General features: G+C 38.4%; 1 protein-coding gene across 1 annotated transcript in view; it reads right to left on the bottom strand.

The window, feature by feature from the left end:
- Positions 1-11,021, bottom strand: part of LOC121645406 (protocadherin-16-like) — a 75,645-nt gene extending 64,624 nt beyond the window's left edge. Inside the window, exons 1-2 of the mRNA XM_041993831.1 lie at positions 10,676-11,021; positions 3,994-5,814 (exon numbers count right to left, since the gene is read on the bottom strand). Of these exons, the coding sequence (XP_041849765.1) occupies positions 3,994-5,793 (1,800 nt within the window). The 5' untranslated portion in view covers positions 5,794-5,814; positions 10,676-11,021. The remainder of the gene's footprint in view (positions 1-3,993; positions 5,815-10,675) is intronic.
- Between the last annotated feature and the right edge of the window lie 2,415 nt (positions 11,022-13,436).

Below are 13,436 nucleotides of genomic sequence, written 5' to 3'. Positions count from 1 at the left end.
GAAGCTCTTCATGTGCGGGGTTTTTTAAAACTAAAAATAATAGTAAAAAATTAAAAAAGGAGGTAATTGTTATAATAAATAAAGAGGGGGATTATTTCAATTCTAAATCCCACAGGCCATTCATCAGCCTAATCATGTTTTTTTAATCAGATGACTTATCAAGTCTATTTCAGTTTTATCATAGCATATCAAAGAAGGCACACACACAAAGGAGTAAAAGGCAGAGACTGAGTGGTAGATATTAAAGTGTAATTAAATAATGCAGACTATTCAAATTTTATGGAGGAAGCTTCAACAAAAGCTGCTTCTGCAATAAAACAGTGAATACCTGGATCCTGACTATAATGCATCAAGAGTAATGAATGTTTCTAAATGAAAGTAAGTCTTCTTTTATATTTCCTAAACTAGCACAGGGTTGGGAAAAGCATGGCTTAAGGCACTGGAATCTGTATAAAAACCTGCCTGGTGGACACCAGTGGGTGGTCACTAAAGAACAAAAAAGGCCGCAAAAACTATGAGGGGCTACTGTGAAAGAAACGCATTCTTTCAATCGCTTATACTTTCTCTCCAGGGCAATTATGAGTAGTCGTTTTCCTCAATAGACTGACTGCTTTAATGTTGGCAGGAATGGAGAAGTGAGTCGGAGTGCTACTTTACTGAGGTACCTCTTTCAACTAGGCTGCCTTTAAAAGCATTCAGTGTGAAATAATGAATATGTTCGAGTGTTACTGTATGACCACTAAAAAGGACTTTGTAGCTGTACCGGTCTCATCAAAAAAACTAGCAGGATCATAGTTTTTGCTGCACACAAGGAGTCTAAGTAAAAGAACAACCCTACAGAAATAATACCAATGCTGTTTTAAAAGAAAGAGATGTTCAGGGACAAGCCAGGACATGAAAGAATAAACCGAAGGCGACAGTCTGAGTCACATTTTAAAGAAAGAAAAATGGCTAAATCTTTGCTTCTTTTATCGCAGCAATCAGTGTTTGTCTCATGTTGCTTAAGGGGGTTGCAGCAACGACAAGAAGTCCATTCTGTCATGAACATTGGGGTCGTAGGGCTTAAAAATGAAGTCTAGCTTATCCTCACACCTCACTAATGAAAAATGAAGGGAAATCAGATAAAATGTTGGAGCGGTTCAGGCCAATGGACAGAAAAGGAAGCCCCCCTGCTCGTTTCACCTCCGCCACTCCTGCAAGCACTTGTCAGGGTTCATTTCCCCCACAGCTGCCAAGAGACCCCCTCTCGCTTTTCTACTGGAGCCAGAGCACCCCCATAACAGACAGAGGAACAATTCTTAGCAGAGACCCTCCAAATTAACCTAAAACCGCAATGATATGTGTAAGTTATTCCCCAGTGCATGATTCCCACAAACCAACTGAAAAGCTTCATTACTTCATGAGTAAAATAACACATAGTAGAATAAATGGCAAACTCTCAAAGCCAAGCCAACCATGCTTTGCTTTACTCCATTTAGAAATATTAAAGCTGGCTCATGTGCTTCATTATCCCTCACAACATTTTGCACTGGTCTTTTCCCTCCCATTACAGGATTTAAAAGCCCCTGGACTTAACAAACCTCATAAAAATGACCACAAAGTATTTTTCATCTTATTAATTTCCTATTATTTGGAAAAGTCTTTACACATTAAATGTGGCCAAACACTAAATGTAATAGCTCCTACATGTATGCATATATAGTATAAAACTGATATCTATACTGAACAGTAAGCATAAAACATCATTTGCAACAGCAATTTGGTTTCCTTATGGCATCAGGTCTGCGCTGTAACATACAGATAAGTTGTAAAATTTGACACAGTTGGAAAACTATTAATGGTGAATCAAATTAATAGTACCTCAAGAAAAACATTCCACTACGCAACTCGGGTTTTGTAAAATTTTGTTTCATATTTCATCTCCTCCCTCAAGGATGACCTATTTTCTTTGCAAGAGATCCTACATATTAAATTACAAGACTGACTGCTGTTAATGGGCTTATTTCATTATCCTTATTTTTAGTTATCCCCCTCACCCCCTCACGTCTAATTTTAAGTAATCTTAAAACCAACTGATGTTTAGCAGAAAGTGACTAAATATCACCGGAACAGAACTGTGGAGCCAGACATCACTGGAATAATCATGAACTGCTGCGCTGGTGACCCCGCAGAGTAAAATAAATAGTGAAACTTCAAACTTCTGAATTAATGATCACACTACTCATACTGTAATGGTTTTTTTGGACAGCGCTCTGTATTGAAATGGGGGCATAGTGAATTTTATCTACAAAGAAAAAGGACAGTCATCAGATGTCTTGCGGTGATGTTTGGATGTAGAGCTGGCACCCTGAGTAAGAGCAGTCTGTTCTCACATGGCTCGCCAAACACATGTCTGCAGCATCCAGGCAGGCCAAAGAGAAGTCAGAGAGCAGTGGCTTTTAAGAACTCCTCACTTCCTCCATACTTGGACCCTTAAGGGCCACAGATCAAGCATGTACTACCAGGTTAATTTTCCAACTTACATAATCAGTTTCAGGATCCTTCATTCATCATTCCATTCAAGGACCACTTTTGTGGTCCTTGTTATCAACAATTAGTGGACCTCTTACAAGAAGCCTTCCCAACATGTATAAGTATATTTAAGCCAGGTTTCGCACTACAATCTGCATGTTTTTTTTTTTTCACTCCTCTCTCCTCTACAGCCCTCCTTGAGCTAAGATATCATCTGCTGGGCACCTTATTTGGATAGATGCCGTATCCAGCTCCTTGAACCATGCAATACTACCACAGACACTTGCAAAATAGATTTTATATGAACCTCTATACTTGTAAAAATAAGCAAAAGCCTGCTGAAATAAGAAATTCTTTGCGCTGCTTAACACCGGATTAGCTTCTTTTCCCTTTCTAAGTGCTGTCTTTTTGATCGGTTTACTAAAACTTGAGAAAAAGATGTTTTAAAGAAACAAGACAGCTTTAAAATAGAGCACAGTAATTTGCCTGAACTTTAATTTATCTTGTCAACTGTGACTATTTTTCTCACACTAAACAAGCCTAATTAAAGTGCCTTTTAAGAGTGAAGTGACATATATTTCTTGACATAAAGCCCTGAATTTGTCTCTGCCTGTAAACATGTGAAAAACCTTTTGTGACTGGGTTGACAGAGTACTTTAAACTGCCTCTGCTACCCTGGAAACTTTTCAAGAGGTGAAGGAGAGGAGAGCCAAAGTAGAGATCATCTTGGCCTAAAATTGCAGGTAAATGCTCACTTAGGCCATCCAATTTCAACAGCTTCACCATTAAAAATATAACTTGTCTTAAAGGAATAACAGGACTTAATTAAAAAAAAAAAAAAAAAAAAAAAAAAAAACAGAAAAAGTTTTCTACTATTTATCTAATGAATTTACATTTATTTTGCCTTTCACATTTCCCTTGAGATTAAGTGCTAAATCTTATAAAAGCATGCTTTTTTACTGCAAGAGTGTTGACAGAAATCCATCAATACACTTTTTTTATATGAATCTCCAAGACTAGAAGCACTCAGAGAGTACATAGATGTAACATCTTATTTAAAATCCTTGACCCTGGAAACATACCCTTAGACATCAAGATGAAGCAAATGACTATAACAGTCTTGAGGAAATTCACATTTTCTCTAATGGCAGCAATTTGGGTTTGCCGCAGTCTGGTGTATTTAACATCTACCTTGATATCTTCTTGTCTTTTTTTTTGCCAAAGTTTCTGGGCATTATCACTATCTATGAAGTTATAAAACTATCCTTATCTACCAATAGTAAAGAATAATTTAAAAAAATTCCTGGATCCAACAGTGATCCGGATCACCCCCAAAATGTAATTACTTATTTTTTTTCTCCATTTCTGAAAATTCCTGAAAATTTTTTTGAGTTATGTTACTAACAAACAGACAGACCGACTGACCAACCAACGTCATCAAAAAACATAACCTCCGCCTTGGCGGTGATAAAAATGTCCTACCTCAAGAATGCATGTCTCTGGAGCTGTGTTTTCCTTGATGGACACATTGTAGAAGTTTCTTGCAAAAATAGGTTCATTGTCATTTATATCCTGAAGTACAATGTTTACCACTGCAGTGGAAGAAAGGGGTGGTTTCCCTCCATCTGTGGCCACCACAGTTATACTGGGACTCGGGTTCTTTTCATAATCCAGCTGGGATAAGGTGGTGATAATCCCTGTAACAGAGTCTATACTGAACCAGCTATAGTAAAGACTTTGGTCTTGCAGGATGCTGTAGCTAATGTCCCCATTAGGCCCTTGGTCTTTGTCTCTAGCAGTTACTTGCAACACAAAGCTGCCTGGAAAAACCACTTCAGGTATGACTTGTCTGTAGACAGTCTGGTCAAATAGTGGAGGGTTGTCATTGATATCAGTCACTTGGATGATAAAGGAAGATTCAGCCATGAGGGGAGGCGTGCCAGAGTCTGTCGCCATCACCCTCAGCTCATAAGAATCTCTCTCCTCACGGTCCAGAATCTGATCCACACAGACAAGATAGATGATGCTATCTTTAGTGGTCAAGGCAAATTTTCCATCCCCTCCCTCTAGGGAGACGTTGACGTTGGCATATTCCCCATAGTCTGGATCTGTGACTGAGATCCGGGCAACATATTGGCCTGGTTGTACCCCTTCAGAGATTCTGGGAGACCCATCCTCACTAAGAAAGATGATGGTCATTGTGGGCTGGTTGTCATTGTAATCTCTGACATGGATGGTGACAAAGGCATTGGTCACTTCTGGCTGGGTTGCATTGTCTTGTGCTTGGACCACCAGTTCATGGACTCTCCTCATTTCAAAATCCAGTGGCTTGTTTAGTGTGATGAGGCCAGAGCGAGAGTCTATGACAAAGTAGCGGTCTGGGTCACTTTGTCTCCTATTGATTTCATATAGCACCATCCCATTGTCTCCCTCATCAGCATCTGTGGCAAACACCTGCAGGATGTTGCTTCCTGGTTGGAGGTTCTCAGATATTATGGCATGGTAGCGGCTCTGGTTGAAAACTGGAGCGTTGTCATTAATATCTTGCACTGTAATATCTAATGTCATCTGATCAGTCCTTTTAGGGGATCCACCATCAAAGGCCTCCAAAGATAAGGTATAGGCTGATCTTTTTTCTCGGTCTAAAATGGTATTGACCACCAAGTCCAAAAAGAGAACCTCATTACTTCCCCTCCTGGTCTCCAAGGTAAATGCCTGGCCAACATTCCCATCCTTGATAAGGTAACCCTGTGTTGTAAGCTGGCCTTTATCATTATCAACAGCTGGCTCAAGAGGAAACCTAGTGCCGATTACTGTTTGCTCAGGAATTTTAAACGTAGCCCTTTGTCTGGAGAACTTCGGAGCATGGTCATTTATATCATTAACCTTGATAGTCACTTCCACTGTCACACCTGTCATGGTTACTGCAATGAAGTTATATCTGTCCCTCAACTCTCTGTCCAAAACTTTGGCAGTTTTAATTATACCTGTGCTTTCATCTATATCCAAATCACTGCCCACACCGGTGCCCTCGTGGTCTGAAATGAAGAATAAGGAGGCTGTGACTCCAGTGGGAAGTCCTGCGCTTATGTCACCCACAATCGTGCCCGCTGGTTGTTCCTCATCTAGTTGCAGCTCAAGAGTCCCAAGGACAGGAGGTGAATGGACTGTTATAAGCTCCAAGGCCACATACAATATTAGCACTATCCTTCTGCTCCACCAACACTCACGGTGCAAAGGATCCATTATAGACTTCTCAATACCCTTGGCAGCGGTCTTCATTTTCACTCCTTCGTTTTAAACCTGGAGACACACAAAGAGGAAAACCTGAGTAATATGAAAACCTCACAACAGCAGGAACTAAAGAAATATTTATGGAATATTTTTATAGTATAGTTTCAGTTTAAGAAAAATAGATATACGTCTCAAACACCTTCCCTTATGTTTTATTGGCTCTGTTCCTTACCACACCACTTACAATAGGCCCGGCACATAACATTTTCCAATAACTCAACACCTTGTTCCCTTTATGTACAAGAAAGCTGTCCTTTAGTAAGGAAACATCAAAACCCCAGGCCACCTCAGACTGGGAGTCTGTGACTGCTGCTATTCAGGTCTAATTAAAAAGGTCCAAGAATCACTTTTGCCTGGATACCCTTTGTGTTCGCTATAGCAACACTCTCTCAAGTCAGACTGGGAGGCAAGGTCTTGGATTTAAAATTTAGCTCTTATGGAGCAAGCAGTTTTAAATTTCTCCTCTGAGAACATTTAAATTATTTCACTCTCATAAAGCAAACATATCTAGCCATCTTTTGAGAATGAAATGTTTGTGTGTGAAATCAAAAGGGAAAAAAAGAAAATCATAAAATCTTGATAATTGAAAGTAGAATGTCTTGCATAAATAGTAGGCAGACTTTGGCATTAAACACCCCTACAGACGTTCTGTAACAGAGATGGAGCACTGTGGAAACTGTTCAACAAGACTGTCACCATCTGCAGAATAATCCAAAACCACCAAGTGTCTGGCACACATAAAATAATTGTGTCGTTTTCATTAAATAAAAGAGACCTGCTTCCAATTGTGTGCGATGCCACCTAAATTTGTGTTAAACTGGTTGTTTCTGAAGTCAGTTTTAAGGAAGAATTAACAGAAGCCCAGTAAACAGTATTAAAATTTGAAGAACTGAACGTCTTCAGGAATCTCAGCAAGGCTCCCCCCAGTGGTTTAACTGACACCAACATGGAAACGTTCACAAAACATCTGTGTGAGCTTGTGTTTGTGTATGTGTGTGTGTGTGTGTGTGCACTCACTTAATGCCTCCCATGTGTCCCTGAATGCAGTGTGGTGATCTGTCTTAGCCACGGTAGAAGCAGTGTGTTTGAGTGACAGAGTAGTAGGCTACAGCAGAATTGAAGGGCTCCACAAAGTCTACCTCTTTCCCTTTTTCTGGCTCTGCAGCATTGTAATTGAGGTCTTCTGGAAGTTGGCCATATGCACACAAGAATTCAGGGCTAATTTCAGTCTGCCGCGATTCAGAGCCCACAACACGGAAGATGCTAGCTTTAATGTTATAAATTGGTTTGAATTTAACATAGGGTGAGTAGTGAGAAACCTACGAGTAATATTTGTTTTGATGGAAGAAACAGAACTGTTAGGATGTTTACTGATCCAAAATATTGCATTAAATTTTAACTCGTTGCCAATTTGCTGCATTCATTTTGAATTCATATTGCTTTCAAAGAGACTATTATAACTGCAAATGACAGGACCTTAAAAGGCAAGCACTAGAAATTCACCATTACATTCCATATCTTGAGTTGTTTTCTGAGTGCTGTTCTTGGCAAAATATATAAGCACATCCATGACGGCCTGAAAATCCTGACAGCTCTTGAACTTTAAAGTCTCAGTATTGATTTACTTTACTGCAACACTGGGGATGAACTTTAACAAAGCATACGCCAAAGCACAAAAGATGGTTTTTCAAGGCCTAAATCTTTGACCAAATGCCACAACTAAAAAAATGTATTTTCTTGGGGAACTTCAGTGGAGGACCTCTGCAGAGTAGTGCAGCCTAATGGATATAGCAGACGCAGCTGGGTAAGCTAATTGCACAATACCAGGTTAAGAAGAACATATGATTTAAGATTTAAGAACATGAGATTCTCTGTGAGGCAAAATAAGAACAATTCCTGCAATTTAAAGCCAACAAGCACACCATAGACACTAAATATTTTATTCCTGAAACTTATGATAATTTATTCATGCACATGATTTAAGGGACAGAAATTTGGAAAAAAGAAATGCACTGGGAAAGCTGATAATGGTTGAAAAGTGTTTTGTTTAGCTAATTTCCCTCTAGTCTGGATACAGATGCTTTTCTTGCATCACTGCAGTAGATCATCCTGAGTGTTTCCAAGTAGTGGTTAAACATAGCTAATGGGTTTAGTTATGGTGATGTAACTACTGGAGCATTAACACCGATGCACCTTCTACCTTGACACCAAAAAATTCCATTTTCAAATGTTCTATAGCATCATTATGATTATTTTCATTTGGATGATACTGTTGGCAATAACTTATGTACTGACCCAGTTTCTTATAAATATTTTGAATCAAATCAAACAACCAAATCCAAGTGTTTGCAGGAGACAACTGAAGACTCTGTTTAAATCCAGTGGATATCATACTGAGTACTTTGCTAATTAAACTAAATTCAAACTGTATTGGCTACACTTTTTTAAACTAAAGTGTTGTCTGGAACATGTTTGTGAAATGGGAAAGATATAATTCTGAAAACATATTAGCTTATTTGTACTTCTTAGTTTTCTTAGAAGTCACTGGCTTGCCAAACCCCACAAAAAAAAAAAAAAAAAAAAAAAAAAAAACATACAAGAATACTAACCCTCTCATGAAGGCATTGATAGACTTTGTAAATGTGATAGCGAGCTATCAATTCATCATTTCATCTGAGTGTAGAGTCTTGATTTGACTACAGTATCTGAGCCACACAGATAAAACTCAATTATTGCTGAAAAACTATCTTAATTAATCAAAAACAAAACCATGATCCTTTAAAGCAAAAGTGCAGCTGCACAACTTTAATTAACACAAGCATATCATTCACAACCAACAGGCCAAAAGAGACAACTACAGGACAAACTTTATAAAAATGAGCATGTCATGATTCCAGTTAACTCAAAGAAAACGTCTGTGGTTTCGAGACCATGCCAGCCTGCCTGAGGTTCAATGGAGCCATAATGGAAACCACAGACAGAACTGCAGATTGCCTGGACATGAGGATGACAGGCTTAGCACAAAGCAACCAAAAATGCTCTCAACCTTTGCCAGACTAAGTGCTGTGTTTCTGTGCCTTGCATTAGTCTTTGAAACTTTGGTCCCTGGGCATGCAAAAAAAAGACCAGGAAAAGCCATCACAGGCCTTAGATACATATTCACTTCCTGGTCATAACAAACACTGACTTGAAAGAGCTCACAAGCTACATTTTCCTGGTGAACGCTTTAGCCTAGGGCTCTGAAGTTTCGTGACAAGCAGGATCATCTCTTTCCCATACACAGCAAAAACAGCATGGGTTGGCTCAGATGTTTGTGTAAGAAGTTCTGGATAAAAAAAGAAAAAGAAAACACCTCATATCTTTGAAGATGACACCATCTGGCATTGCACTGGCAGCACTGATTATTGCATCACTAAAAACCTATGTACATCAAGTTACAGTAGCAGTGGTGCAAATAGTAATAACAAAGGGAAGTTGTAGCTGTGTTCTCACTTCAGAAAAGAGCACGACTGATTGCGATTTTCACAATTTAACAAAGTCACACACGTAGCTTTCAGCTGCAATGTTGATGATATATTTCAAAAGTCGAAAAATGGATAAAATCAACTCCAGAAATAGCAGCCGATTGCTAGAACACAACAAAAGCCAATCTTTAAGTGCACTTGACATATGCTGCTTATGATGACACTGCAATGAGCTGAAACCAACCACAGTCAGTCTGGTTAGAAGGAGCAAAAACTTTCTAGGTGGTGTTGGGGTAGCTTTTCTTATAAAAATGGAATGCTGGCTTCATCAGCACCATATGCACACATGTTTCACTGCACCAAGGTTTTGTGACATGATTCTTGTATTTTTACAAAAGATTCATTTAAACTAATATTTAAAATAATATTAATTAAAGTTATAGGCTGGAGCTGCAGCAATGAAAACTGTCACCAAATTAAAAAAAAAAAAAGAAGTAGTTTACTCCCAAAACTTAGCAGTCATGTATATCTTGGTGGAAAAAAAGGCAACATCATTTTTTAAAGGAGGGGGAAAAAACTGGAATAAAGGCTACTGTTATAATCTGCTAAGGTATTCCTTCCCAAACTGGTGGTAACAAAAAGAAAGGAGGAAGCAGTCGGTTTGTGGCTTAAGTTTAAAAAGGAAACGCTTAGATTTACGTAGCTTCCCCACAGCAACCATCACACTCACAACGTGCGACGTGATGAAACCCAGTGGAGATTTAATTTATTTATTGATAGGGGTAGAGAAACACCTGGTCACGGTCAGTGAACACAAGTCTGCAATCGCAATAACTGTCATATGGGAAAGCATTTAGTAAACTTGAAAAGCAGCAGCTGCAGCAGCTTTGGGAGGACAATACAATAACCCCATAACTGTTCTTGGAGGAATGCCTCTGTCTCGTGGGAGGACTTTAATCGGAAGCGACAAAACAAGCAGTTTAATTATTCTGGCTGCATCTCAAAAGCTCGTGCAGAACAAAATAAATTCCAGGAATACTATAGAATATCCGAAACTGGCATTGGCAGGTATAGTGCATGAAAAAAGAGACTAATTAAAAAAGCAATTTAATGCTTATATTCGCTTGGACCGATGTATGAAATTTACTTTCAATCGGGTTTTTTAAATTAACTCAAACTTTTTAAGGTAACGAGAGGGACTTGCAAGTGTACCGATACATCGAGATCTGCAAAAAGTTGCCACTGTGAGACATTTATGTTTCACATCCCTCCACTAAAAGCATCCACTGCAGCTGGTTGATGGGAGGCTGTGAACAGTGGTTGAGGATAAACTGCACTGATGGTTGATTTCACCAAATCTGACAACTGTTGGAGTGATTTTTATCTTTGTTGTGATGGATACTCACATTCATCTGTCTTTGACGTTTATCAGATGACTGGTCGAGTTATAAGGTATCCTTCTCAGCACCGCGTTATGAAGAAGTACAAAGGAAAAGTTACATCCATCTCAGGAAAAAATCGCGTCTTCTCTGATCGAGTCGGGAGATGTTGTCTGTAACGAAATTCCTTCTAAGTTCTTTCTTATTAAACGAGAAAACAAAATGAAAATGCAAACTTGTGGTAAACTTTCTCCTTCTCGTGTACGATATGAACTTATCGAGACCCACTGCTGACTGGTCGCAGGCACACTGCTGCAGCGCGCTAACTGAAACCAAACGGTGCTGGGGCCGTGCAGTGGACGTCCGTCTCCAAAATCTGATTTATTCAACACGTGACGGGGTGCAACCTCCTGCTCCGCTCCTCTATGCTGCTGCTGTGATTACCTCAAAAAGCCACACTGACTGCAGGAAGAGGCAGGCAGTCCAGGTTACTGCTGAACTTTGGTGCCCTCATCCTATCCAAAAGGGAACTGTAAATCAGCTACTTGCAATGTTTTTCCACATTGATGCTTTTATCGTTGGAATAGTGGAAAAATCAAACATGCCATGTGTCTGTAAATCATAATGTAGCTTCAGCGTGGACAGTACTTATACTCTTTTAAAAAACAATATGATCCCTGACCATTTAAGCACAGTCTAAACCGGATTTGAAAGAGAAACCACTTCAAAACAATTATCAGACGTGTCCCATAAAAATATAATGGGAAATATTCAGACTTTCAAGCTTTAAAATGATAGAAACAAGGGTCAGTTTAAATCTACTTGTAATATCCATAACTTAATGAAAACATAGATTCTAGAAGAGAAGTATCCATCATACACTCTTTGTTAGTCTTAAAAAAAAGCCTTCAACTTTTCCATGTATCTTGTAAAGAGTAGAGCTAGCAACATCTGTCAAAGCCAAAGAGGAACCTCACTTTTATCTGTCATCGTGCTGAAGTCATAACCCTGCTTTGCTGTCTTGTCAATCACTGAATGCTCTGAAAGTTATTGAACGCCTATCACTTTTTACTTAGAGATGATAAATAGAAGTGCAACAAGCACCCCGCTGTCAGCGTCTTACTGAGAAACATCCAACAGAAATGGGATAAATGCATGCAGCTTAATAATTTATGTCATCTTCACTAAGTCTTTGCAAAACAAAGTCATCTGATTTATGATTTTATATAGCAAAAACAATGAGGAGTTAAGAGCTCTGAAATAGTGGCAACAGGCAGTTTGGATAAGGCTTGGATAATATCTTTGCCCCCATAGTCCAACATTTTTGCATCTAAACCTTTTTTTTTCTCTAGGCAGTCTAGTTATGCCTCCCCTGTCTGGTTAGGTGAACAGCTCTATCTCCTGGAAATGGTTCTGGTTGTGGCAACTTCTCATTATAACTGGGACAGTAAAGGGAGGGAAACCATACACATGCAGGCACAAATCAATATATTCAGATAGCCTGCAGGTTTGCTTCCACTGGGATAATCATCTAGTTACCTGCACTAGTTGCCCCAGCTGCTCAACATAACATGATGTTTGGTTGAATATGTTCTTTTTGCATAGGAACTGATTTACCATGTAAACTTTAATAAAAGAAAACACAATGGTAAATAGAAACATAAAAAATGTGATGCATGCATAAACAAGTCAATGAATAGTTAATAAATGCACATGTATTATGATAGCAGTAGAAAAAAACAGCAGTAAAGAAAAAATGTTGCTTTTCCTCTCTTATATAATGTAGCTCTGTTTCATATTATCAGCTCATGTAATAGCAGACACCACTATCTGTCTGTGTTTTATTAAGGAAAGCAAATTCCTTTCCTTATCAAGATTAACTTTGGTTGCAAATATCCTTTCTTTTTTCAGTTTGTGCAAATACTTGTTTAAAAATAACAAACACTGTCTGTTGACAAGATAATGTATTGTCAAATATCCTGTTAACATACTGATAAGACAAAATTTTCACTTGTCAGAGTTGTCTCTAACTTTGAAGCATGGTGAAAGATGAAAAGATGTACTGAAATTAAAATGTCAAACTGATGCATTATTTATGGTTTACAGGCAACAATAGACTGATTAGATATAATTCAGTGGATGACGAGATTCTCCTGCTTGTTTTGCATCAGTGCTTCAGTTTCTTACTAAAGTACAGCTTTGATTTAAGCAAATGCTTATCTAATAATGCAATATCTTGAATTTAAAAGTTAATCTGCATCATTTTACCCAGGCTCACTTCACATTTGTAATGAATTTTTCATGCCTTTTTTCCATGCATAAACTTGCCAAAGATATATGTATAATGCAATGAGTTCAGCGTAGATCCTAGCTAAACTTTAGACCATTTTTTGGACTGCTCCTGTTAGTCATAGCAGAGTGTGTATAAAACCAAGGTGCAGTAATAATAGATAAATTTGCAATTCTACTTTGAGGTTAGGTGCTGTCCACAGCACAAGGTTATAATCATAGCCTATTTTGGTGACATTTGACCATGACTTAAATGGAAAACCACATTGCTTGGCTTTTTAGACCTTGCTTGAAACCCATTGAAGAAATAATAAACAGATCAAATGTATTCAAAATTAAAGGTATATGCATATGATAGCCCACTATTTCAAAGGAATTAACATCAGTCAGATCAAGAAGAAGTTGAAGAAGGTGTAAAAGAAGAACCTCCTTTAATTTTGAAGCACTTTTTAAAATTTGTTGAAAATTGAGCACAATCTTTGAACATACTCTTCTTCCT

Source organism: Melanotaenia boesemani, chromosome 9 (genome assembly GCF_017639745.1).
Source record: "Melanotaenia boesemani isolate fMelBoe1 chromosome 9, fMelBoe1.pri, whole genome shotgun sequence".
Classification (NCBI taxonomy): domain Eukaryota; kingdom Metazoa; phylum Chordata; class Actinopteri; order Atheriniformes; family Melanotaeniidae; genus Melanotaenia; species Melanotaenia boesemani.
The sequence above is the reverse complement of the archived record's forward strand: the minus strand, read 5'-3'. Positions and strand labels throughout refer to the sequence as shown.